This window comes from Lacerta agilis, chromosome 3, assembly GCF_009819535.1.
Source record: "Lacerta agilis isolate rLacAgi1 chromosome 3, rLacAgi1.pri, whole genome shotgun sequence".
Lineage (NCBI taxonomy): Eukaryota > Metazoa > Chordata > Lepidosauria > Squamata > Lacertidae > Lacerta > Lacerta agilis.
The window spans coordinates 32,390,460-32,417,264 of record NC_046314.1 but is presented as its reverse complement, the minus strand read 5'-3'; the positions used below and the strand labels follow the sequence as shown (position 1 = coordinate 32,417,264).

The following is a 26,805-nucleotide window of genomic DNA, read 5'->3' as shown; positions in this document are numbered from 1 at the left end:
CATCATGCAGCAGGCTGACGTTTGGCATTGGATACAATTTATCGACCGCTTGAAAATTTGAGAAACATGTATTTTTAGAAATGTACTATATAGCTATGATGATACATGACTACTTTCTGTGTTTTATTGGCTTTATGTCACCTAATTCATAGGAAACGAAAACATATTGTTTGCGAGAGTGCCAACCTTCTCCGTTTTGGATAATGAAAAAGACAATTTAAAAAGTCAATATGTCAGCAGTTTAAAGGCACTGAATTTATGGGGATATAACCAGGCGATATATTTAGCTGATTAAAAAGCAAATACATTTCCAACTGCTTGTCCCATATACAGTGTATATATATATCTGAAGTGTTACATGTTGCCATAAAACCACAAACAATTCAGGACAGACGTTTCTACCCTTGCTTTGCATGCCTGTTGGCTAGCATGTCTCATTTAGTGTGCAGAGCCCTGAATCTTCCTCCTCTGGGGGCAGGAGCATTGGGGGCGGGGCTGATGGGGGTGGGCCTGCTCCCCTCTACGCACACTCATTCCTCATTTCCTGAAGGAGTCTCTGGATACGTTCTTTGTGACCAGTTCTTTTGCTGCATACAGCCATGGGGAAAGGATAGTGCAATCTCTTTGAATTCTGTGGTTTTTATATATGAAGACATAATAACAATCATCTGTTTCTTAGCAGGTCTTAAAATAAGGTAAATACAACCTCAGATGAATAACAACGCATGATATATTACACTGTGTCATGATTTATTTAGCAGAAATAAAGCCAAAATGGAAAAGCCATGTGTGAAAAACTAAGTACACCTTATGATCCAATAGTTTGTATAACCACCTTTAGCAGCAATAGCACGAAGCAATTGTTTCCTGTAGGACTTTATCCATCTCTCTAGTCATTGTAGATGAATTTTGGCCCACTCTTCTTTATAACGTGGCTTCAGTTCATTGAGGTTTGCTGGCATTTGTTTATACACAGCTCTCTTAAGGTTGAGGTCTGGATTTTGACTGGGCCATTGCAACACCTTGATTCTGTTTTTTCCCCATTCTGTTGTAGATTTGCTGGTGTGCTTGGGATCCTTGTCCTGTTTTATGGCCTAATTTTAGTCAAGCTTCAGCTGTTGGGCAGATGACCACACATTTGACTGTAGAATGCTTTGGTATACAGAGGAGTTCATGGCTGAATCAATGACTACCAGGTTCCCAGGTCCTGTGGCTGCAAAACAAGCCCAAATCATCACCCTCCCACCACTGTACTTGATAGTTTGTATGAGGTGCTTGTGCTGATATGCTGTGTTTGGTTTTTGCTAAACATGGCACTGTGCATTATGGCCAAACATTTCCACTTTGGTCTCATCTGTCCAAAGGACACTGTTCCTGAAATCTTGTGGTTTGTTCAGGTGTAACTTTGCAAACTAAAGCCATGCTGCCATGTTCTTTTTAGAGAGACGGGGCTTTCTCCTAGAATCCCTTCCAAACAAACCATATTTGTTCAGTCTTTTTCTAATTTGTACTGTCATGAACTTTAACATTTAACATGCTAACTGAGGCCTGTAGAGCCTGAGATGTAACTCTTGGGTTTTTTGCAGTTTCTCTTAGCATTGCACGGTCTGACCTTGGGGTGAATTTTCTGGGACGTCCACTCCTGAGAAGATTGGCAACTGTCTTGAATGTTTTCCATTTTTAAATAATCTTTCTCACTGGACTTAAAATTGGTTGGAGATGGCCTTAGAACCCTTCCCAGTTTCATGGGCAGCAGCACTTGCTTCTCTAAAAGCATTGTCGTCTTTCCTCCTTGGCATTGTGTTAAAACACACCTGAATTCTCCAGACCAGCAAACTGCTAAAACTTTGGCTTTTACAGAGGTGGGCACACTTGCTGATTGTCAATTAAGCAAGGGCATTTGATTAGCAGCCCCTGACTGTTACTTAACCCCTTAATTTATATGGAACAACTAAGGGTGTAGTTAGTTTTTCACATATGATTTCTCCATCTTGGCTTTATTTCTGTTAAATAAATCATGACACGGTGTAATATGTCATGTGGTGTTGTTCATGCGGTGTTGTTCATTTACCTAATTTTAAGGCCTGCTAAGGAACAAATGATTACTATTATGTCCTGATATGTAAAACCACAGAATTCAAAGAGGGTGCATTTTATTTTTGTCATGACTGTACATCGCTAAAGTTGATGGTGCAAAAGTTGCAATTAGTAAAGATGCACCTTGTTAGTAAAGATGACAACTAGACTGCCTTTCTTTAAATGTTACTATCTGTAAAAGCTTTGAAGCAGACTTCCTCAAACTTCGCCCTCCAGATGTTTTTGGCCTACAACTCCCATGATCCCTAGCTAGCAGGACCAGTGGTCAGGGATGATGGGAATTGTAGTCTCAAAACATATGGAGGGCCGAGGTTGAGGAAGCCTGCTTTAAAGCAAAAAAGTGCTTATCTATGCCCTTTCAGAAGGGAAAGGGCATATTGTTTACTATCCACACCCATAATTAAGACAGTCATCTATGATTGTTTAGTCAAGTGTGCTTTGGTTACCTGCCAAGACTAATCAAATACATTGAAAGTGATTAAGACTCTAACTTAAATCCACAAACCCACATAAAGTTTTGTGATGGAGATTAATCCTACAGTGCATAGTCACAGTGGGGAGTCATTCTTGATGTGAAAAAGTTTCTTCCCGGTGCACGTAGGTATCCGAAGTATAATCCTTATCTGCATTTTTCCATATTTCTGGAGCTCAAAAGAGACACAGTGTCTTTAAGTGTGCATTGCAGAGCTTATTTCCCTTATCAGCTCATCAAAATGATTTCACAGTGGTTATATGCTAATGGTTTTCTCCAGCTTATTGTGGGCTGTTATATTCCAGGACAGGAAAACTATTTGACAAAGGAGGGAAGTGACAACAAGAATGAGAATAAGTTTCAGAGAAAAGTCAGATTTAGAGTAATGAGTCAAAGATGGAAGTACAATTTAGACAAAGTCATTTCCTTCATTGCTGGATATCAGTGCACGTGGGTTTAGCTCTTTTAAATGAGGATGTGTTCCATGAAAGACCACTTAACAGTCTCAGTAACCAAGCTTTCACATACTACAATAATACAGACATAGCATTAGAAGAGCTTTACTGGGGCTGAGCAAAGTCTGTCTAACAGTCCAGCCTACCTCCAAGGTTGGCCAACCAGATGCATCTGGGTCACCTTCAAGTAGGACGGGGATGGGGAACCTGTAGCCTTCCAGCTGTTGATGGACTACAGCTCCCACCATTCCTGACTATGAGCCATGCTGGTTGGGGCTGATGGGAGTTCAACAGGATGACAGGCTTCCCATACCAGAAATAGAACAGAAAGGCAACAGGACTCCCCTGTTCTTTGTCCCCAGCACCTAGTATACTATTCTAGAGCACAAACTGGACATAAAGACTGTGCTCTTGCAATGTGGTTCTGCACATGCAAGTGAATTCCTTATTGTCAGCTACAGAGAGGACAATAGTGCTGCATTCTAATGCTATTATTCCACCTATTGTGCCTATACTGTATCCATGTGGCTCAGGATGGTTTTCAGGGAGTATAACAAAATACGACTGAAAGGCAAAAGTCATGTCAGGAACAGGGGATAAACTGTTTTTAATTGGTGTTTTAGTATAAGCAAAATGTTAATGATATACCCAAAGACCGTTTTGCTAATTGAAGTTGCTGTTTCTTAGGGTTATACCTCAGCTTGTTTTTTGTCTTTCTCAAGGAAAGTTACTTTTTTTACTGGCTCGTTATCAGTCTATATACTAATTGATATAAATTCATATTCAGTGTGGTAAGGTAGAATAAGTTGCTCTTGTGCTTTCTGGCAAATACAGGGGGATAAATGTCATGTTAATAATATGCTGTTCTATTCCATTAAAAAACATAGGACCAAATTTATTCAGAAACTGAGACACACAAGATTTTATTATGTATTTGTACTGCACTGGATTTGTTCATTATTGATGCAGTTTTAACACTCAGGGAAGTGAAAACAGGAACTTGGCAGAATTGCTTCAGAGCCTACATTGGACATCAAGAATTGGGCTGCTGTAATACAATCAGGCAAAGGAGGTGTCAGGGTTGATCTGGAAGAGGAGGAGTGGAGGCAAGCCCCCCCCCCCGCAAGGCTGCACCCACGGAAGAATCTGGGGAAACTGAGGAATTCATACCTGGAGAAGACTGGTGGCAGCACTCCTCAGAAGAGGAAGAATCAGATAAGGAAGTGGAAAGACCAGATCAGTAGGAGGAACAAGTTGAACCAGAATTAGGCCCTTGTGAGGAGAGGAACCGGCGGGACCCCCTCTCCTCCTCTCTTCTCAGCTGCAGAACGTAGAGCTGAGAGATGTAGGGAACAATTAGAGGCAGCCGCAGCTCGTAAGAGACATGGTTATGAAACTGCTACTTAAGGAAGACCGACTGCTCCATTCACCAGCATCTGCAACTGCTGTGCTGAAGCGCATGGTTGTTCTTGCTCTTCCTGTTCCTGATTCCTGTGTTCGTGACTTCGGCTTCCTGACTCCTGGCTTGTTCCTGACCGTGGCTTCCTGACTCATTGCTCATACGTGACTTCAGCTTCCCTCACTCCTGACTCGAACCAACTTGGGCTACTCCTGACCCCTGTGCGACTGTCTGTCCTCGGCTGGCCTTGACCTGGACTGTTACCGACTTAGGCTTTTCCTGACCCCGGTACTGTTACCTGACTTCGGCTGACTCCTGACCCGGACTGTTGGACCTCGGCTTTACATGACTCTGACTGCTGCTCTTCAGTGCGCCAACCTGTTGGCATCCTAACAGGAGGCCACACACCTGATTACCAGTATTGTAATATCATGTTTCACAGGACAGTGATGACTTCTGACAACCTAGAAATAATGTAAACCATAAGAGAGCATGCATTGTTTCTTTGGAATGCTGCTGTTTCAGGAGGATATTATCAAGAATTGATGGACAGTTTTAGCAGGGCATGTACTGCTGAAGTGACGTTGGGTACCTATTGACCACTTTGCCAGTTGGCCTATGTAATGTTCTGCTACTGTCCAAAGAAATAGACCCTGAGGTCTGTTTCGGGGAAGTGTTATTGCAGAATGATGAAATTCCTTTTAGATATTAATCATACCTGCAGTGTAATATCTTTTATTCCATAGATCACAGTAATTTCTATTCCCTGTCATGGATCAAACCTGATTCTATTTTGTCTTTGTCACTGAACAAGAGATTGAATTGCAGTCTTTATTTTCCCATTTCTTCTGTCCATAAACCACCCTCTTGGCTTATTACTCCATCATGATCTCTGAATTTTTAGGAACCTTGCACGACTGTCTCCAGAATTTGACTCAACTGTCACAGGAGCTGTCTCTAAATCAACTCACTGGAAAGTGTTAAACTGCAGTGGCATCACAAATAATGCCATGGTGTGCTTGGATGTGCTTCTAGTAACTGCACTAAATTTGCCTTCATTTGCTATCTGTGGGGCCCTGAAGTCTCCAAACTAGCTCAAAATAAGAAGGCTTTTCAGTTGCATTTATCTGGGTCCTGACATATATCAGTTTTCATACGTTGACAAAATGGAGATGGGGTTGCTGAAATTCACTTCAGCAAATCAATGTCCACTGTATTTCAGACATTTAGCATAACCTATATAAATCCCTTTATTTAAAATGGGTCACTATTCTGTGACTTATGTTCTTAAAATACAGTAATTATTGTCATTCAGCCTCGAACACATCCAGTTTTGGGATTGCTCTTTCCAAATGAAATTTCTTTGTCATTCCTAGTTTTCCCCTGTGAATGTTGCTCCTAGACTACTCACTCACCCCCATGTCACTGTGCTAATCATTCACAACATCTTCTGCTTTAGGCCCACCTGCTTTCCTTTCAGTCAGCTGGAGCTAAATCTCTTCCCCAACCCGATTTAGCACACAAAAGATGACAGTGAGGCTTTTATTATGGCAGGTGCATCTCACTCCTGGCTGTACGTGAGGGTTCCGGTTACGCTATGGAAAGCACGCAGACATAAGACTAGTCATTGTGAAAAGGATAACACCGTCAAATCTCAGTGCCTGATATCTGTAAGCAGAAGTGTACTGCTCTTCTGAATTTCTAATTGTGAGGCTTGCTTCTTGGGGCTTGACAAGGTTATTTTTGACACTCTGGTGATTCACCATTTCCAGCAGACTGAGTAACCACCACTAGAAGTGTGGGCCTGGTTATACATTGTGACTAACAAGAAAGGCATGAATTCATGTAACACCAAATTAGACATGAAATACTGTAATGCTGACAACCTGTAACCTTTACAGAGTGCCAGCTGTCATGCCGTTTGGAGCATGGCTTGCTAAGAAGGAACATCTCGCCCCTCTTGTCAAATTTCATTTTTCTTTCCCCCACCCCCTTTAATATTAAAGAGGGTGGGCATAACTAGCTCACGGTGCTTCTCATTACATGCGACATTTTCACTGAGGGAAGGAATGTATGTTACAGTGCTGATACCAATGCGTGGCTAATGTGGGTTTGCAGTTTGCTGCAATCCATCCATAATGGCATGCCTAATCAGTGCCGTAGCGGGAAATCTGGACCCATCCACCCACCCATCATGCAAGGCAACTGCGTCGCTCTTATCACAACAAATGAGCCCTTGATTCCCCTTTTTGCACTAAGCTCAGTGACAGAGTGTTCTGTTGACAAATTCTTCTGGCATTTCTGAAGTTTGGTCTCCTGCTATGAGTGGGCTATATATATAGTAACCAAGTTTGGACACTCCTGATACCGTATTCTTATGTTAGCTTCATTGTCACATCCTGCCATCTGCAATAATCTCTTTACTTGCAAAATGCCTGTCATAATGACAGTGGAAGAAAGGCCCTTGATGTGCCACATAAAGCACATTGCAGTAATCCAGTCTAGACCAATACAGGAGCATGGAGTGTATTGGTGAAGCAATTTGTGTCCAAAAAGGGCCATGGGTGGCAAACCTGTTGGAGGTGGGAAAAGACACTCGTAGCCACCAAATCTACCTGAGGGTCCAGTGACATGGTTGGATTCAGAAGTTACCCTCCCCTTCCATGCTGTGGACCTGCTTCTTCCAGGGGAATGTATTCCTGTCCATGACAGATCATACCCCCACTTTCTAGGCCTGAAAACTCAGAACACTTGGCACCTCTGTCTTTTCTGGATTCAGCCTCAATTTATTGCCCTACATCCAGCTCATCAACTCCAAGCATTGGTCTAACACCTCAAGCACCTCTCCCAATTTTGATGGGACAGAGCAATAGAACTTTATGTCATCCACATCAAGGGCATTTCACTCCCAATCTGGTGACAGTTTACAGAAGCTTCATATAGATGTTAAATAGTATAGGGGACAAGATGGAACCCTGTGGGATACCAAAGTGGCATCCCATAGCTATTTTCATGAAATTACCTTGGAAATAGGACTGGAACCACTGAAGCACAATGCCCCCAACCTCCACTTCCTTGAGATGCTCCAGAAGGATACCCTGGTCAAGGGTATTAAAAGCCACTGAGAAAGCAAGGAGGACAAGCAGAGTCACACACCCCTTCTCTTTCTCTTTAGTCCACTAGGGTGATTAAGAGAGAATTTGCAGCCCTGACACTCATGCAAGATGAGGAGGAAGGGAGGAACAGGGAAATTTCTGACCCAGCCTAGGTCTAGTGCAGCACTGGTTTTGGTCTCATCAAGTGGTAGCAATGCAGTCAACTCAGGGCTTCTTACCAACTGCCTTGGAGGTGTGGGGAGAGGATCACACCTGCAGGTGAAATAAGGTTCTGTACTAGGCTCCATGGGTGGAAGCTGGGCTGGGTGGAGGAATGACTGCAGCCTAGGATGAAGGGGAGTTGGCTAGTAGCCTCAGTTTTCAGATTTTGAGAGGAAATTGATTGTGCAAACTGAATTTATCATATATCCATTGTGGATTGTCTAGGCAGTCACATTCAGTAGTTGGAGCAGGAAGATGTTGTCTTACTTCCACCCTGATATGTAGGAAGAAATTAGAGGAGAGTAGGCCTATTGCCTAAACCAGGGGCAGCCAGCTCCCAAGAGACTGTGATCTACTTTCAGAATTAAAATCTGGAAGTGATCTTTTTAGGGGTTCAGCTCAAAGTTGTTGAGCTTTCTTGGGAGGAGTAAAGCCCCCTTTTTAGGGGTTAAAGGTGCAGGCTTTTGGGGTAGAGTTCATTTTTTGGGGGGGGAAGGCAAGGGAAGTTGGGGTTAAGTCACTCACAAACACATTGCTATGGATGAAAACAGCTACACAGAGGGAGCTCTGTCTTCCCTTCCTGAGTTCAAACAATGGAGGGTGGGGCGAGGGGGAAGGGCAGGAGTCAGATTTACCAACGTAGAGAAAAGGGAGCCAGAGATCGACCACGATCTACCAAAGCATTGCGGGGATCTACCAGTAGATAGCGATCAACCTGTTGGACATCCCTGGCCTAAACCACTAGGTGGACAAGTTCAGTAGCTCTTGTTAGTTGATTATAACAGTTTCTTTTAAAAAATGGTTCACCTGCTTTCTTTAGCATAGCAGTGCCTCTAAACCTCCAGCACTTCCATGCAAAAGTTGCTAAAAGAGAATCTTCCTATAGTTCTTCTGTAACATCCTGTTACAAAATAGGTAAACAAAATTGATACGTATTTTTGTTTTGCTGCAAATTAGAGCATATTCTAACAAATAAGTAAATTGGATGTAATTTAGGATAATGATCAGTTTCCTGAAGATCATTTCCCTGATTGCTGAGTTAATCATGTCCCTTTTCATAATCTTAGTAAATTGGGGTGGCGAGATATTGGTGAAAACACCTGGGCATCTCTCACATAAAATGTATGTATTCATACAGGGGGGAAACTCCTATGGCAAGAACAATGTATATTAATGATGTATAAAAGGCGGGGGGGGGGCACACTCAGCATGGTATAGATATTACTGTCATCGTCACCATCATCATTTATTAGAAAAGAAAAGTTTTTAAAAGTGATTTGACAAGATAAAAACACAACAAACGAAAACATTTTTAATCCTTTTTTTTGTAAATAAACACTTCAAAGTACACAAAATGCTCATCCTGTGACTTTCTAATTAGGAAATGTCTAAAAAGGGTAAAAGACCCCTGACAGTTAAGTCCACCCCTCTGGGGTTACGATGCTCATCTTACTTTACAGGGTGAGGAAGCTGGTGTTTGTCCGCAGACAGTTTTTCTGGGTCATGTGGCCAGCATGACTAAGCCACTTCTGGCACAACAGAACACCGAAACCAGAGCATGGCTTGGAAACACTGTTTAGCTTCCCACTGGAGTGGTACCTATTTATCTACCACTCCCTTAAAGATGAGCGCCACAGTAGGCAACTTAATTACCAAAGCCCGAGTAGACTAAAAGGTCTTAGCCTTAAAGATTGACAAGGATGGCACCAAGAACATCTCCCTTGAGAGAGCACTCCACAGACAAGGGGCCACCACTGAAGAGGCCCATTCTTGTGTGGTCAACCTCCACACCTCTCTCGGGTGGGGCACATTATATGATTCAGGTGGATTTGTTGAAGACTGTTGTTGTTTTCCTGTTTTTGTTACTTAGCGAGTATGAGAGCACATCTACATGCTGCTGCATCAGCAAAGGAGCACTCAGAACATGTGTGGCAGCCACAAATATTAGGAAAGCAAATGTTGAGGCAGGAGAAGAACAAAGGTGAAGGCAGGTTTCCTGCTAATGACCGAAAGTAGTCATATTATGTGATTGCCAAATGAATGCTGTACTTTTATTTGTATAACTGACCTCCAGTGGAACTCCCCCCTTCCTCTCCTGCCCCCTGCCGGCCCCCTGTGCAAATAGCCTCGAAATTTGCTTCAACAGGTTGGGGAACCCTCTGGAGCAGATTGTGGGGCATGCATGGGCGAAGGGAAAGGGGAAGTCCAATCAAATGGGTGGAAATCTGCTTGTGCAATGTTGGATACACTCCTGTGTCTTTTAGTGTGTGGCTTTAACTAAAAAGATTTTTAAAAATTGGTCAACCTACTTAATTTTGCCCAGTTTTGCAATGGATCTTTTCAACCAAAAGTGACTTTGAAATAAATACCCCCCCCAAAAAAAAGTTCATAAAAGGCATATACCCATGAATATAGTATTTTTAAAACATGTATTACGGTTCTTTAGCTGTGATAAAATGTACTGCCAAGTAATTGTGCTTAGAGTTGTACTGAACTTTTTTTAAAAAAAAATTATTATAATGCATTATTCCCACCTGCCCCCAAACATATGGCTTATGCATGTGATATCTAATAAATTAGATAAAGTTGAAAAAAAGCAATGAACATGCCATATAATTGCTATAGTATAAATTGTATAGTATAAAACCCTGATGTTGGGAAAGATGGAGGGCACAAGGAGAAGGGGATGACAGAGGATGAGATGGTTGGACAGTGTTCTCGAAGCTACTAACATGAGTTTGGCCAAACTGCGAGAGGCAGTGAAGGATAGGCGTGCCTGGCGTGCTCTGGTCCATGGGGTCACGAAGAGTCGGACACGACTGAACGACTGAACAACAACAACATAAATTGTAATGCCAAGTTTTGGCTCCCTCAGATTAAGTAAGTGACATCAAATCTAAAACTCACTGGCTGAAACTCTTAAAGAGGCCAAGTGTCTAATTCATTAGCCAATTAGTAAAGTCTAGGGGAAAGTCAAGTATTTCTACATCAAATATGTGTATTCTGCACCATAGGCAACCAACAGACATATCAAACAACTAATCAGGAGTGTACCTTTCAGTTCCCCCTGCTGAAGTGGAGTGATTACATTTTCTGCCAAATTAGGCCTCTGATGTGTCTTCAGATGACACTAAGTATGCTTATGAACTTGTATGCCGAAGTAGTTACCATCGCATAGGGAACCCAAATCTGTTGCTCAGTCCATTGCTTCTGCTCTGGATATTAAAGAAAAGACTACCTTTTAATGCTGAAGCAGATTGCAGCAGCTGAACATGAAGTCATATCAGTAAATTCTCATGAAAACGTAATGCACATTGTTCTGGATGCACAGCTATTAGGAGACAAGGAACAAAATGAGCATTGATTGGATGTCACCACGAAAGTCCTCTGTTTATCATCCATACGTTTCCCACCGCTTAGGGAATTATTCTGAAAATGTCAATCTGTGTAGTCAAGGTTACCACCTAAAGGCTAAAGCATAATGCTATGCATGTGCAGGAAATAAAAGGAGGCTAATTGTTTCCAAGGGCCTCTAGACACAACAGAGCACATAAGTCGGTTAGGCCTATTCTGTCTCTGGGAGATTGTCAGCACTCCGCGGTTAAGTGATTATTTGCTAGTGGTCAAGCAACTGACCCTTAAAAGCAGATCAAAGAAGAAATGAGCAAGCCCATTCACTTTCATTTCAGGGCGACGTTGCATTTTCTGTGGGAGGTTGCCCTCAAATCTGAGAGCTGTGCGCAAATGTAGCATGTTCAGTATGTTGCTCTGCTTGTTACTGTATACGGTAATTTTCAAAAGAAAAAAAACCCACATGCAGACCAGTGGCAGAGCTTCATTCTCTGGCACCAGGGGTGGGGCTGGCATGCGACCTGGGGGTGGGGCGTGTTGCCCAAAGGGGCGGGGCACACATACTGGGGGCATGATGCACAGCCAGCAGGGGCGTGGCACCCAGCATGGGCGCAGCCGCGATGGAACCCCACCAGGATCGTGCCAATGGGGGCGGTGCGCTCACATCTCCCCCACCTTCTTCCGCCACTGATGGAGACAAGCAATTCTGTCAGTATTGTTAATTTTGTGGTTGTCTTCGCTTAGTGAGCCCAACAATATTGCCTGGGGCTTACTAGATGCATTTAAGACATAGGTCTGGTTCAGCAAACGGCATTGCCATGCGTTCTGGCACTCGTCACAGTGTCCCGTTGCACCAGAAGCGGTTTCATCATTCTGGCCACATGACTCGGAAAGCTTTCTGAGGACAAACAGCTAGCTCCCTCAGCCTGAAGTGAGATGAGCATTGCACCTCAGTCGCCTTTGACTGGACGTAACCACCCAGGGGTCCTTTTATCTTCACCTACAAATTACAGTTGCTGTGGCCAGGCACGCCAACTCTAGGGAGCTGGTGTGTCTCCAACCCCTCAGTCTTTGTTGGAAAGGGGCTAGACCCCCCTCAATGAGGGGGCCCAGCACACATATGCAACGTCACTCGTGGTGAGAGTTGCATGTGCAGCTGGCTCCTCCAGAGCGCTCAGCCTTCCCCAGACAACACAACATGACGTGTGATATCACACACGCCACACGCTGGGTCCCCTCAATCTGGCGCCTCTGACTGAAGCTCTAGGCATTGTCTATCCAGGTGGGTTGCTTTGTTTAAGTTTTTTACTGTCAGTAGCTCCATGCAAACCTTGCCAGGTCACAAACTTCCTGACAGTCTGCATACACTCGTCATGCAATTTTATGGAGGCTACAAAGTAACTGATGAGCTGAACTTCTGTGCTCCATTATCACCCAAGACATGGTGATATTAAAAGCCCAACACCTATGTTGCCATACGACCGAGGGGATATTGAGTCACCGGTGAAGAATTTCAGATGTGAGGCTTAGCAGTTATATGATTTTTTTTCCCCAACCACAAGGCATATCTCAGCGACACCAGTGTTTTGTTTTTGAGAATATGCTGAGAGATATTACTGAGCTCTTGTCTGTTGAATCAACCACAACAAGAACAACAAAAATGGCTTTGGGAAGTATGCTTATCATCATCCTTGTGAGCCTTTAATTGTTCAGACTTTATGATAATACTAACAAATGCCACTTTGTACAAGATGACATTTCATACAGAGGAGTAATTTCTTTGTTGGTGTTTGCATAAATCTGGCATGTAAAATCTTGTGTAACGAATGCACAAAAGTCTATTTTGCAATTTGCAGGATAGCCTCACTCTCCTGGTATTTTAAGCACAGGCGCAAATATAATCCAACCATAATTCAGTACCTTCTTATTTTGTAAGTCCTGGTGAATTACAGTGGAACATTTTCAGTGGAAGAGTTTTGAGCACATCTATGGGAGTTAACTCTGCTGATCTTTGTCTGGGTTGTGCCTTTTCGTAGTTTCCACTCAGCCTTGTGTAAAAAGAGGTGAGGGACAACCAAAGAACTTGACTAATAGTTCTTACCCACCAAATACAAATATCTAGATAATCTTGACATATTAGAGATATCCTTTTTTATTTTAATGTCGCACACCATGGGTGCTGGAAATAAAAGTTTGCAAGAGAATACATCAAAAAGTTTCTTGAAGTGATAAGGATCACATTGTTCATACCACCACTTTTCAGATTAAAGGACAAATCTAGCCCTGAGATGCTCCATAGGCAGTATTTGACATTTAACTTAAATCAATGTTTAAAAAATTATCACCCTACGTGAACCAAACTCTGTTGAATGCAAATATTTCTAGACTTTTTGTCCCCATTTCTGGCAAAGTTAGTCACTTTTTCATCTTGTTGCTGCAAGGCAAAATTGTGACCTGTGAAGTATTATGCTGTGTAAAAACAGGGCAAATATATTTACCTCCAAGCTGACCTAACACTTCAAATTTCACCCCTCCATACAGCAACCATTTAATTTGATTTAATATCACTAAGCTAAAATAATTCCTTGCAATAAATTTGTAAATGACCCCAAAATACAAATTCTAAGCCTTTAGAGTTGGCCATTAACCTGTAATAAATATTTCAAAGATGAAATCAATAGCATATTAGGTTCAACAACCTTATCAGCCAGGTTTTATTCAACACGTATATGAGAAAGGAAGTTAAAATCTTGCTGCCGCTAATATAGTGAGGCACATGGCAATGGAGTGCTGGAGCTGGAATAGAAGGTACACTAGTTTTAAAGGCAAATCTACCCTTCCCATTAAGAGGGAAGGAACAGGCACCGGGGGGGGGGGGGGAGAAGAGGCTGTGCAAGGAGCTAGTCCTAACCCTTTTGGGTGTCCTGGAATCCTTGTGCCTGTAAATATGTCCACTTTTAAGCTTCACATGAGTCGGATTGGTTGGTATGAATGAATTTAAATTAGAAGAATCCGGCACAAATCCCGACTTATGAAACTTACAAGGATCTGAATTGTCTGGCACCTACTGAGGGTCCAGGAAGGGAGGAAACGTACACAAGTTCCCTGGACCCGTTTCTTCTCTTCTTGGTTGAAACCATCTTAGTCACCCTCTCACTTTCTCCCAGAAAATGGTGGTGGTGATAAGGAGAAGTGCTAGATGCAGCTGCCCAGTTGCTTATCGGCTCTGTGCATCACAAACAATCAGGCTGTTGCATTGAAGAACTGGGAGAAGGAGCAGCTGGTGATAATGGCACAGTGAGGACAGGTCACAGAATCCCTGAAGGAAAGAGAGAGTGTTGTCCAAGGGCCTCCCACACCTGCAGCTGGTATTGAACTCAGTGCTCCAGTCAGGAAGTGGGGATTGACCACCCCTTCGTTTTTCACAGAGAGCAAAAACTAGGAATTTTATCATGTTTGGCTTGGTGGATCACAATTTGTGTACACCTAAATGAGATCAACATTCTGGTTGCTGCTGATGGCTAAGTGCATGATGCAATGAATTAACTGATTACGACCCAGTTATTGATAAATCCTCTTTTGCCAGCCCTTCAGAGGATGGAGCTTTCCTCGCTCTGATGATGCCCCTTTCCCATCAGAATTCTCTGTGGATCTCATGGAGTGCCAGGGAGAAGGAGGCACCTGCCTGATCATATAGTAATATGCCAGTTCATAAGCACCCTCACTGTATTTTATAGGCTAGCAAGGTCCAAGCACACAACAAGCTCATTTGTATGGCAATTGTCTTGTCTTGAGGACATTTTTGAGACTTGGCTGATAGAATGAACACAGCAAGATGGCTCCCTTCAGGCACGACTTCTATTAACTATTGTTTAACTGTTTCCTGGGGGGATTAGTGTGTTGCAGCAAAAAGAACAAAGAGCCTTGTGGCACCTTGAAAGACTCAAGACCTCATCCCTATAATACATTTAAAGCACCATTATATCACTATAATAGACATGGTTTCCCCCAAAGAATCCTGTGAACTGTGGTTCGTTAAGGGTGCTGAGAGTTGTTAGAAGACACCCCCCATTCCCCTTACTAAGCTACAACCCCCAGAGATCCCTGAGAAGAGGGGTGGTTAAACGACCCCGCTTTTATTTGGGCACCAGGTTCAAACCTGGTTATTAGTGTTTAATGATAGCCTCACTATGCAATGACTGCAGCTTGTGTTTTAAAAATATTTATTGCCCACCCCACCCCCCACTACTGAAGTGTAGTTGGATTTGTACCCAGCCCTGAAAATCTTTGGCTAGGGGGCGGGATATATAGTTATAAACAAATACATATACATGCCAACCAGTAATATTGCATTATTTCTTATTATTGATTTAAAGGGCTCTCTTTCATTCATTTCCTAACTTTTCTTTGTTGTCCTTGCTGCACTGAGGTGATTTCTGTCCTCTCTCATTTGCTGGCTTGCTTTGATGCTAAATGTTTGCTGTTTCTTGCAGAGGTTTCTGTGGAATGAAAGAATTCCAATTAAATGTCTCTTGGAGCATTTTTCCCTCCATCCCAATCACCCACCCTGATGCTTGCGCTATTTCTTCCAGCTCTAACTTTAATGAACATAGTGGACCTAATGGCATTGTAATCAGTTGATGCTACTACTTAACTCAGTTTGAAGCCCTGGAACGCTGAAGGGGGGGACGGGACATGTTTGTTTTATTTGCAGGGTTTTCAATAAGATGGTTGCCTGCTCAGAGACTTGCAGGAGGTGTGGTTGTAGCATAATGCAATAAAATAAAGCCAACTTTGTTCTTGTAAGACCCGTCTATAAAATTTAAGTAATTGCACAATTAATATAGTAACTTTCCCCCTTAAATTCCTTATACCCATTAAGAACAGAAAGTATTCTATGATTATTGGTGATTTGTAGGAATTAAGATGGTTCATTAGGATGTTTTCATAATTTTTAAGTGCACATTACTACGTTAAGTGCACATTACTACGTTACCTACAAGTTCATTGGTCCATTATTTGGACCAATATTTTGCCATTTTTGGAAAAATAAATGTACAAAGGGAACAGATGACATAAGAGGGAGAGTTTGGTGCATGGTGGCAGAGCTGATTTGATGCTCCTGCCACTATGCACCACACTGAGCTCCCAACATTTCCCCCTCTCCTTCTCAGTAAGCAGCAGCAACTTGCTGTGTTAGGAAGCCAGGAGAGCAATGGAGCCCACTTGCATTACCTCACCAGCCCCTACTGGTGGCACTTCTGCTGATAAGTTCCTGCTGTGCATGATTTAACTATAGGCTCTTTCACACAATACATGGAACACAGGCACAATCTGCTTCTACACTTGTGCAAGTGTTTGTGCAAAAGACTGCACAATTTTTTATTTGTATGGATCGCCTATTGTGTACAAAGGTAACAGACTATACACTCAATGAGCATTGCACGTGTATAACTATGAGGGCATGTCTCAACTATCGGTGTACATAGGTTTACAGACTGCACAGCTGCTGAATGTAACATGTGTACTATATGTAGGCTTGTTCACATTTTGAACACAGGTGCAAGCTCTCTCTACACATGTACAAGTGTTTCTGTGAAAGAGCATATACTTGTTCATTTGTACAGCTTAGTTATTTGATACCTAGGTACACAGACTGGACTTATTTACCATTATATGTGAATTACTGTACATGTGTACAGCTCAACTATTTGTGTGAACAAATAGTGCATAGATTATACAATTGTTGAATGTAATATGCAGACATTTCTTAATACCATAGAGTGATTTGGTCACAGAAATAATGTACGGGCAGGTCCTGCTATCCGAAAATTCCCTTATCTAAAAATAAGGAATTATACCAAAACCACACTACAAACATGGCTGATTCTGATATCTGAACAGCTGGAGTTTCCTCACTTTTGTACTTGTTTGTGCTTTGCTGGCCACCAGAAACCATGGAGAGAGGGAGGTGTGTGAATGACTGGACAAACCAGAGAGCAGGGGAGATCAGACAAATCAGTTTTTTCCTTTGTCTCTGTTTTGCTGGTTTGCTGCAGCCATTTTAGGAAGAAATCATGACAGGGGGTGGGGTCATGGATTACCCATAGGAGGTAATGCAAATTGTCAGCTCATTATGCGAATGCTCACCTAACGAACAATTTCCTTAGAACACATTGTGTTTGGTAAGCGGGATCTGTGTGTATAGTGAATGTCCTTTTTGGATATCCTTTTGTTCATGGGAAGGCAGGCGGCTCCATTCTGCAGTGCTTAAAGTCCCTATATTTTTCTTTCATTTACTCTCACAACACCATCAGTGAGAGCCTAGCTGCTATCGATGCACATTTTGCAAAGCCTGGAATGTTACCCCACAGAAGTGATTTTAGTTTTCTGATGTGCTAGATTGAATAGAAGGCAATTCTTGTTAGTCTGGGTACTTCAGAGTTCAGGATTAATAGCAACTCTGTAAATTCAGAGTTTCTCAAATGACCAGAGGCCAAATGTGTTAGATCAGTATCTTTAACTATATTGTCAGAGTGTTTTTCCCTTCCCATCAACACCACTTCAGGTTCCCCCTGTTTTTCTTAAAGCTGGCTGCTCTCCCTCAAATACAAATTTACTTCAGGCATTGTGACAACTTAGTGACAGTATTGATTGTGGCTTCCAAAACTCCCCTAGGAGGTTTCTTCCAGACATTGAAGAATAAGGACCTTACAAGCGAGGGAATTGAAAGACCAAAGGCAGCTCTGGACCAAAATAGTTGCAGCGCTGCTGCCGTGTCTGTCTGTGCTTTGAAAGCATGTAAGTGGCGGTGCTTTCATCAAATGTGGCGTGATTTATACCAGGATGGGGAGCTTAATCCTGGCATCCCAGTCATATTCTTAGCTCTTGCTATCAGCCAGCCAGCCAAGGGTGCTGGAAGTGAGGCTCTGGCACCTTAAATGGCCAAAGAGTGTGGCCTCTTTGCATGCATGGTTATGGGTAATGGTCATAGAGCACCTGCCAGGTTCAATCACTGGCATATTCAGGTAGGTTTGCAGTGACCCCTCCTCCCGTTTCTGAAACCTGGAGAACCACAACCAACCAGTGTCGACAATACTGAGCTAGATGGACCAATGGTATGACTCAGTATAAGACAGCTTCCTATGTTAATATGTACTAGTGTCATTGGAAGTACAGAGAGGAGGGCAAGGTGTGTTGCCAAACTGGATAGATTTAAAATAGCAATAGCTCATTTGCAAGGGCTAGTAGTAACAAGCCTTGGCTTGAACAATCTCACCCATGCTGATGACAGTTCTGCCCAGTGCATCTGAGCTAGTAGGAGGGCTAATGTAGGTCGGTCTCTTTTTCCTCTTTAATATATAGTATGAGTTTTCATGTCGTCAAACGAAGGTATTAAAACACGGGTGATGGCAGCACTACCTATGTGTACACCAAAAGGCATCTGTTAGCGATCACACCTCACAAGGGGTACAGATGTTGGAGAGCCTGTTTGCAACACATATCAACAGTAATGCAGTGCCACTGAGCAATACCGCCATCAGGACAAAATGTTGCAAGGGATTTCAGAAGCTGGAATGGCTTCTGCAATTCACCGTCAGCACACACCAAGAAACTTAACTTGGCTCTGCATAACTGTAGAAAGCTCCCTGATCCAGTGAGAGAAAAGTGTTTTCACTGTTGGTTGGTTAGGTGCTTTCTCAGCTTTGCAGACAGTTTTACATGACCTACACTTGTTGCCTTACTAAAACTCTGATTAAAAACCTAGTTTGTTAGATAGCGGTTTTGTTTGTTTGTTTGTTTTTTGCAGGGTGGCATTGGAATTGGTCTGAGGTCTTGTCATTCACTCCATGCCTAAGGGTCATACCAATCTACCTACCATAGACAGCAGATTGAGACAATTTAAAGTCCAAACTTAGCATTAGGAGCAGTGCTTTTGCTCCAGGGGTACTCAAGGGTATGCGGTTACCGGCACCTCTTTTTGTTGTTGTTGTTAAAAAGTGTGGCACTTACTGTCACAACTTCATGGTGAGTACTGGCTGGCACCTGTTTTTCTAGAGAAAAAGCACTGGTTGGGAGTCTGGTTGAGGTGGCTAAGAGAGGAATCCGCTTGGTGGTAGTGGTGATAACAAAGTGAAGGAGTTGATTGCTTTGTTTTCCTCTCTTCTCCCTCAAAGGTACAGATTACAGCCCATGCCATCACAGGTGGTCAAAGCATTTATTTATTTGAATAGTATGGCTTACCTGTTGCTCCTTACAAGTGACTAGGGCTATGCCAGCGAATTCCTCCAACCAAGCTTGTAAATGCGGTAGGGAAAAATCAATTCCTGATTATGTTAGTTTGTTTTGTGCCAGGGCTGACTTTCAGCTCCCATTCCCAGTGTGTAAACATCTTGTACCTTGGCTGACTATACTGTTGCCAACCTGTTTAGGTGGAACGTTGCCTGCTCACAAGTGAGCTGGATGTATGGCCTGGAGCTTGATTGCCAGAGAAGAATGAAGCAGAAAGGCAGCTGAGCTGTGAAAGTATATAACAACAGTTTGTGTCAAATTTGTGACTGCTGCCCCACCCCAACAGAGACAGTTTTATTTCTTAAGTAAGGTATGACCAGTGCTCTTTTCTACACCTAAAGGTGTTGGGATGCTCCTCCCTCAGAAGACCCACCCCAGACCCAAAAAGGGTATCTTTGGGCTTTTTTGGGGGGGGGTCTCCTCATGAGGCAGCCTGTGTCAGGCTCTGTTCGCATGGCTGCCACATGGGCAGGCAGGAAGTAGGCAGGCTATTCCATTCTCTCAGGAGGAAGAGGAGTCTGTGTCTGCCCCCTGCCTGTGCAGAGGCAGCTGAGGCACGGGTGGGCAGCTTCTTTATACTGCTCCACTGAGGGACATGCTGTTGTCCGCTGGTGGCAGGGGGAGTAAGGAACAATGGCAGTTTCACTCGTGATATACCAGCAGGTGACACCGCCATTGTGCTGTGGCCCTCATACTGGTGATGTATCGCCCAGGCCAATTGCTGAGAGTGCTCAGCTGAGCAGCTTAACAAGCTCCCACCCCCCACCCATCTCTCCTGCTCACGAGAGCAGGAGCAGCTGGGAGCTTGCTCAGCTGAGGCGCAGCTTTCCCACACATCAGCTGTTAGCTGGGAGGTTGAAGAGCCTCAGCAAAGCTCTGCTGCACCTCTGTTTGCCTGCGCCTCTCCAGAGCCCTTATAGGATGTCCCCTATAGCGAGGGTCTCTTTGTGATCCAGCAGTGCAGCGGGTCTCTCCCCCCACTGCCGGGGTCCAGCTGAAATGTGCCAGATAGCCGTTCTGGTGAGTTCTGGCTGAAAAAAATGCCCTGGTTATGACCCTCTTTCCTCCCTACCAGTCAGATAAAATTAAGAGAATCTCTCTCTCTCTCTCTCTCTCTCTCTCTCTCTCTCTCTCTCTCTCTCTCACACACACACACACACACACACACACACCCAGCCAACCATAGTATCTATACCTTCTCTATTCCTCCTCCCATGGCAAGCTCTCCAGAAACAGCAGCAGAATCCAGTCGCTGAACTGTAACTTCTTTGGGAAGCCAGAAACCTACCTGAATAACCTTCCTCCCTCCAATTTCAATGACTTGTTGTGTTTCAGGATTATAATTGGTATGGGCAACAATTCACTTACCTCCATGTTAAATGCAAATCCCACTGGGGTTGATAAGAATTTAGCAGCCTAACTCTGCATATTTTCTATTTTTGGTCTTTCCTTCATTTGCAAATTATTTGTCATTTCCAAATCATCATGTTAACATATGATATCTAGACTGTATCTTGATATATGTATAAATGTGTGTGTAAACACACACACACACACACACCACAATTAGAAACATAAAGTTTAGAAGTGCCCCCCACCCAGGATGACAAAAACTTGTATTAAGGTGAGATGTTTCAGAGGCCAGTTATTCCATGTAAAAATTAAGCTGTGAATAGTAATGCTACCCAAGTTTGGGGGAAAGTAATTTTCAACATTTTTTTTCATTTCATTATAAATTGTTTCCCAATATTCTTTTACCTTTTTACATTCCCACCACATAGGGAAAAAAAGTTCCCTTCATTTCTTTACATTTCCAACACAAGTCTGAGTCTACTTTATATATCTTTACCAATCTACTCAGAGTTAAATACCTTCTATGAATCATTTTCAAACAGTTCTCTTTCAGTGAATAACACACAGTAAATTTTAGGTCATCTTTCAGAGTTTCTCCCAGAGGTTAAGATCTTTAACTAGCTCATCTTTTGTTTCCCATTCTAATAAAAAGTTATATATTTTAATTATTCTTTTTCCAATTGTGAGCTTTGGTCCAAGAACCCATTTTTTAAAAAAATCTAACTGAAACCTGCCATATAACTGGTGGTATTGTAACTAATCTGTGACTTGGCTCCTTAAGTCTTCCAATCAGGTGCAATTGGTATTGTACAGTGGCATCTAAAAGATCAGTTGTGAGCTCACACATTTTTGCTGAAGAATGTTCAGGATTAATTTAAAGTAGCAGGATAGTGCAAGCCCAGCACTAAGCATGATAATGATTAATGATACTACAAATATTATCCTTAACAAGAGTAAATTAGTAGATTTGAACTCGCCATCCCCAATTCTCAATACACAGACCTTCACCTTGTACACGAGATGCTCCATTAGCTGGGCTAATGTGAAAGGAAAAAATAGTGTCTCTGCAAGGCTATATAGTAAGGGAACTTGATTTTTTTTCCATGATAGATCTAATCAGATATATTCATGATTTCCTTAATTATGACAGTTTATTCCAATCCATTTAGTGTTTTTTTGTAAGGGCTGCACTTGTTGAATTGCAGAGAGAGAAAGTTGTAGCATGTGAGAAATCATGTACACAATTCCTAAAACAATTCCTAATTAATATTAGCACTGCAACTAATTATAAACTATGAGATATATATGCTAGTGTGACAAATTGGAAGTCCAGTTAAAAAGAATATATATATATGGGAAGAGAGTGACATTATGACCTCATCAAAGCATGAGAAGTAGGATAAAATTTGTTTGCCTTAGGTTTGGAGCGTATATGCAGTGGGATAGCCAAAGACCAGAGAGATAGAGTGACTGTTCTTTTGAAGTCCCATCCCCTGCAAGCTTGACACTATAGAAGGATTTTCAACCCTCTGATGTACAGAAGTGAATGACTTCAAAAGAAAGTATTTGGAGTTTATGCAGGTGAAGCAGATGCTCAAAAGGAGAGTATTGTGGAGCTCTACTTCTTTGTCCGTATACTAACAGCATTTTATCACCTCTTCTTTACAACAACAGATCAAGAAAGCCTCCTACTGGAATTTGATTTATTTATGTATAGTATCTTCCTATTGCTGGCCTGCGGGGGAGAGAGTAGCTTCTTTGGCACACAAGAGAGCATACAGATGTGTTTTCTATACAGTAAGCCCACAATTTATGCCCGGTTAACTTGTGCACATTCAGCTTTACATGTGTGGCAGATCAATAAATAAATAAATATAAAAGGGTGGAAAGTGGGCAGGGTTCCATGGGAAATGATTTGGTAATCCCACCCACCATTGAACCCAATGGGTTTTGACTATACACAATTTTTGCCTTAGGTGCAATCCCTGGCACGTAACCCCCACCTAAGTTATGGGCTTACTTATCATAATAAGGTGTTTTTCCCCTCTGTTGGTTGGGATGCTATATGAAGCGCATTGTGTTCATACATACAGAAATATGTATAAAATCAATAACATTGGGTTTATTTACATGTTGTCTGATATGATATACCAATGTGTTAATGAGATAACTTGAAGAATTTTGCGAGTAAATAATACTGCCAAGGAAGAAAACTGCTTACCTGCAACTCAGTAAAATACATGGAGATCTTTGGAGTCATGCTGATTCTGTACATCTAGTTTACTGGCATCTGTCGTGGAATCATAGGGCAGGATTCAATTCATGAGTGCTATCAGCAGTGGTAGTGCTGTAAGGATGGTATTTTGCTTCAGCCAGGCTTTACTACATGGTCCAAATTCAGGGTGTGCTTTTGGATGGTATGATTTAAGTTAGAGGAGGAGAAAAGTATCTGCATGTTTGGGGTTCTCCTGTCATTATGCAAAGTGTATGTGGCATGTGATAGCATGTGAACAAAGGACACAGGTCATGCAAACTAAAATTGTCTTTTTCTGTGTGCTTAAGTCATTGCTTAGCACACTGCCCAGGAAATGTGGGAGTTAATACTGGAGCTAAAGCACTTGCAGGGGCGCTGAAAAGACCAGTGGGGCTGAACTGCATGGTGACAAGAGGGCCCAATTCATATATTAGTGTACCTACGGCTTCCCAGTGTCTGGATCCCACACTACTCTGGAAATGATCACTGAAGTTAGGTGTCTTAAATTGCCACAGGGGGGAACATTAGAACAGGCATAGGCAAACTCAGCCCTCCAGATGTTTTGGGACTACAACTCCCATCATCCCTAGCTAACTGGACCAGTGGTCAGGGATTATGGGAGTTGTAGTCCCAAAACATCCGGAGGGCCGAGTTTGCCTATGCCTGCATTAGAACATGAGCAGTTTGCATCATTGCAGCCTTCTCATATTCTAATGTTGCTTCCATGGTATTTTTGCACCTAAGAAACTCTACTGTGCTGCTGTAGCTTAATTATATTCATCTAGGCTAGAGCTGCAGGCTTAAATGCATACAATGTCTGCGCCCACCATATATAAATAAATATATGGATTTTTTTTTTTAAGTACATAGTGTTTTGATTGTACTGTTGTCTTTACGTGCCCCCCCCGCCCCAGGCAACCAGTGTGAAGTGGATATAGATGAATGCGTTTCAACACCTTGTCTCAACAATGGAAGCTGCGTCGATGGCATCAGCTACTATAAGTGCTACTGCCGAAGTGGTTTTATTGGAATAAACTGCGAAACAAATGCTGATGAATGTTTGTCAGCGCCTTGTCTTCATGGAAGGTGGCTATTTTCATCTTTTATTATTATTACCCATAAGAAAAGAAGGGGAAGGGGAAGAAGAACTAGCAACATTTAAGATTTAATGTCAGGGAAGGTTGCTTAAGATACTTCTAATTACGCTGTTCCATAAAGTAAAAGTACAGCCACAGTTAAAGGATGACAGATGTTGCCAGTTTAAGCTAATGCAATATAGTGGGTACATTATCTCATTTCTTCTTTCATTTGAGTGCAATAACATAAAGTAATTTTCAATAACTGTGCATTAATTAGACTTTAATATACTTGCAAGGAGTTCTTCAGCCTTTGCATGCGAGCAGGTTGAAAGAGGATTCTTCTTTGGAGCGCAAGCATATGTGTGGAGGTTTGAACTACTTAGGAACAAAGAACATAAGAAGCTTCTTTTTTCCAAGTTGGACTAGCCAACTCAGTATTTTCTGCAAGGATTGGCTATGGCACTCCAGGGTTTCAGCCCTACCTGGAGATACCAGGGATTGAACCTGAGATCTTCTGCATACAAAGCAGATACTGTACCAAAGGGTGTTAGGTCATGACACAATACAGTTATAGGGACAGTTTCTATTATGTCGAGTGGAGTACATACAGGATTAGCCTGAGATTTGGGTATGAATACAACAGATTAATGTGAATGGTGCTGTGTTGTGCAAGTGTGACAAGTGACCTGGATGTTCTTTTTCAGATGCATTGACCTCATTGATGGGTATCGGTGCAACTGCGAAGCGGGGTGGACCAGTTCAAGATGTGAAAATGATGTTAATGTAAGTCTTCTCATTAAAGCAGAGGCTATTTACACACACGGACCCAAGCTTTTTACAAAAGAAGTATTCCCTGAGTTCTCAACACCAAGGAGGTGGAAAGGGTACAAAAGTTTCAGTAGTCTGGTCATCGGGGCAACCATATTATTAGGTCCAGTGCCTCAGGGGGAGAAAGGCTGCAGTGTTTTCCCTCCATTCACCACAAAGTGCAGGAAAAGCATTAAAACTCATAGGACTGATCTGCAGAGATGGTGCCTAAAGGGAGCAAAGTGCACGTTCCAGGTCCTTTCATAGTAACTGCCTTCAGCATAAGGGTCACATCCACACAATGCATTTAAAGTTCACGACCAAAGAATCCTAGGCATTACAGTTCACTCCCCACTGAGCACCCTTAAGCCTGAGCTCCCATGATTCTTTGGGAGTGGGGAAGCCATGTGCTTTCAATGTAAGGTGTGGTTGTGACCAGAATGTGGCACTGAATACCAGTTGCTGTTGGCTAGCAGTGGATGAGGACTGCTGATTTCAAGTCCTTCCTATGAGCTTCTTTGAACCGCATGGTTAGCCACAATAGGAAACAGGATCCTGGCTTTAATGGATTGTTTCAGTTTCCTGCTTAAAGCATTAATTGACTCAATATGTAGCATATTTGTGCTAGAAAGCCTTTTGTTATAATTCTTCGTAGGGATATCATAGCGCTTGCTATATTAAACCATTCAGTAATTTGATAGGTCACTGGGGATTTACATTCATACTCTGTTTACTACCTGCAGTCAGCACTCTGTATCCTTTTGAACTTTTCCTTTGGTTTGGATATTCAGTAAGCATGTCAGTGAGTCAACCATGTCATCAGAGCATAATATGAACCAATTAGCCGTTTTAATTCATCATATTTCTGATGCCATGCGGGTTGTAGCATACCACAAGTTCAACACTTAGGTCTTGAAAACAAACAGTTGTTCCTGGACTCTTTTTGAGATGCCATTAGCAAAGTGAATCATGTCAGTAGTGGCTGGTTGTAACTGGGGCTGGTAGCACACAGGGCAAGGCAGCTTACTAATAAACAGAACCAGGACAATCCATAGGCAATAATGAACACTGCATTTCTGCTATCCTACTGTGTGTCTTCCTGCACTTGTGGTCTGAACACAGTAGCTTGACCAGGTTGTAGGTTTGACCGGATGCAAGCAACGCAACCAGGTAAAATCAAGTTTCTTTTCTCCGTGACGGCTTCTAGTAATGAATTTAAGAAGTGCTCCCTTTTCTTTGTTATTTTGTTATTGCTGTGGCTTTTAGTTTACTGTGCCCCCCACCCCGTATTTACATTATAATTGTTTATATTCTTTTTTTCTTTTTCTTTTTGGGTAAACTTCTCTGGGAATATCACTGAAGAGTGGTATAAAAATGCATTATAAAGATTCATACTGGCCCAAGTGGTTTCACCACATTCCACCTCAGAAAGTAGCTAGTTATATGTGGCAGGATGGTAGGAATCAGGAATCCTGAAGCAGTGTGACTCATCCCGGAAATGACAGTCATCTGCACAAGTTCTTCCACCTTGGCTTTTTTGTTACTCTTCCGAAATGTGTCCCTGTGTAATTATCTTTGGTTAATGTTTGTGACTTTTCTTTAGGGAGCCTGACTTATTTGATTTTCCATTCTCATTTGTTCCAAAAGAGGCATTAAATTTTCTGCAGACCTTGTAACTTAATTCATTAAGGAACAGATGCTGATTCCTTCTGTAGTACTAGCAGAACCGCTTTATGTTTGTGTTGTTTCCCAGATTAATGGTGCTACATTTGGGGAGCAGGGAGGAGAGATTTAGATTTTCAAAAGAAAAGGAGGAGGAGGAATTTTCAAATGTAGTCTACGTTGCCTTTGAGCACAAGTTTTATCTAAAATTGCCAGTGCAGGAAACCTGATCCAGATCGCAATCCAGACTTGGTGGGATAGAATGCC

The 26,805-nt window shown here is 42.4% G+C and overlaps 1 protein-coding gene across 1 annotated transcript in view; it reads left to right on the top strand.

Moving 5' to 3' along the window:
* Nucleotides 1–26,488, top strand: part of LOC117044556 (protein eyes shut homolog) — a 150,365-nt gene extending 123,877 nt beyond the window's left edge. Inside the window, exons 15-17 of the mRNA XM_033145374.1 lie at nucleotides 23,905–24,076; nucleotides 24,774–24,852; nucleotides 26,480–26,488. Of these exons, the coding sequence (XP_033001265.1) occupies nucleotides 23,905–24,076; nucleotides 24,774–24,852; nucleotides 26,480–26,488 (260 nt within the window). The remainder of the gene's footprint in view (nucleotides 1–23,904; nucleotides 24,077–24,773; nucleotides 24,853–26,479) is intronic.
* Nucleotides 26,489–26,805: the final 317 nt, after the last annotated feature.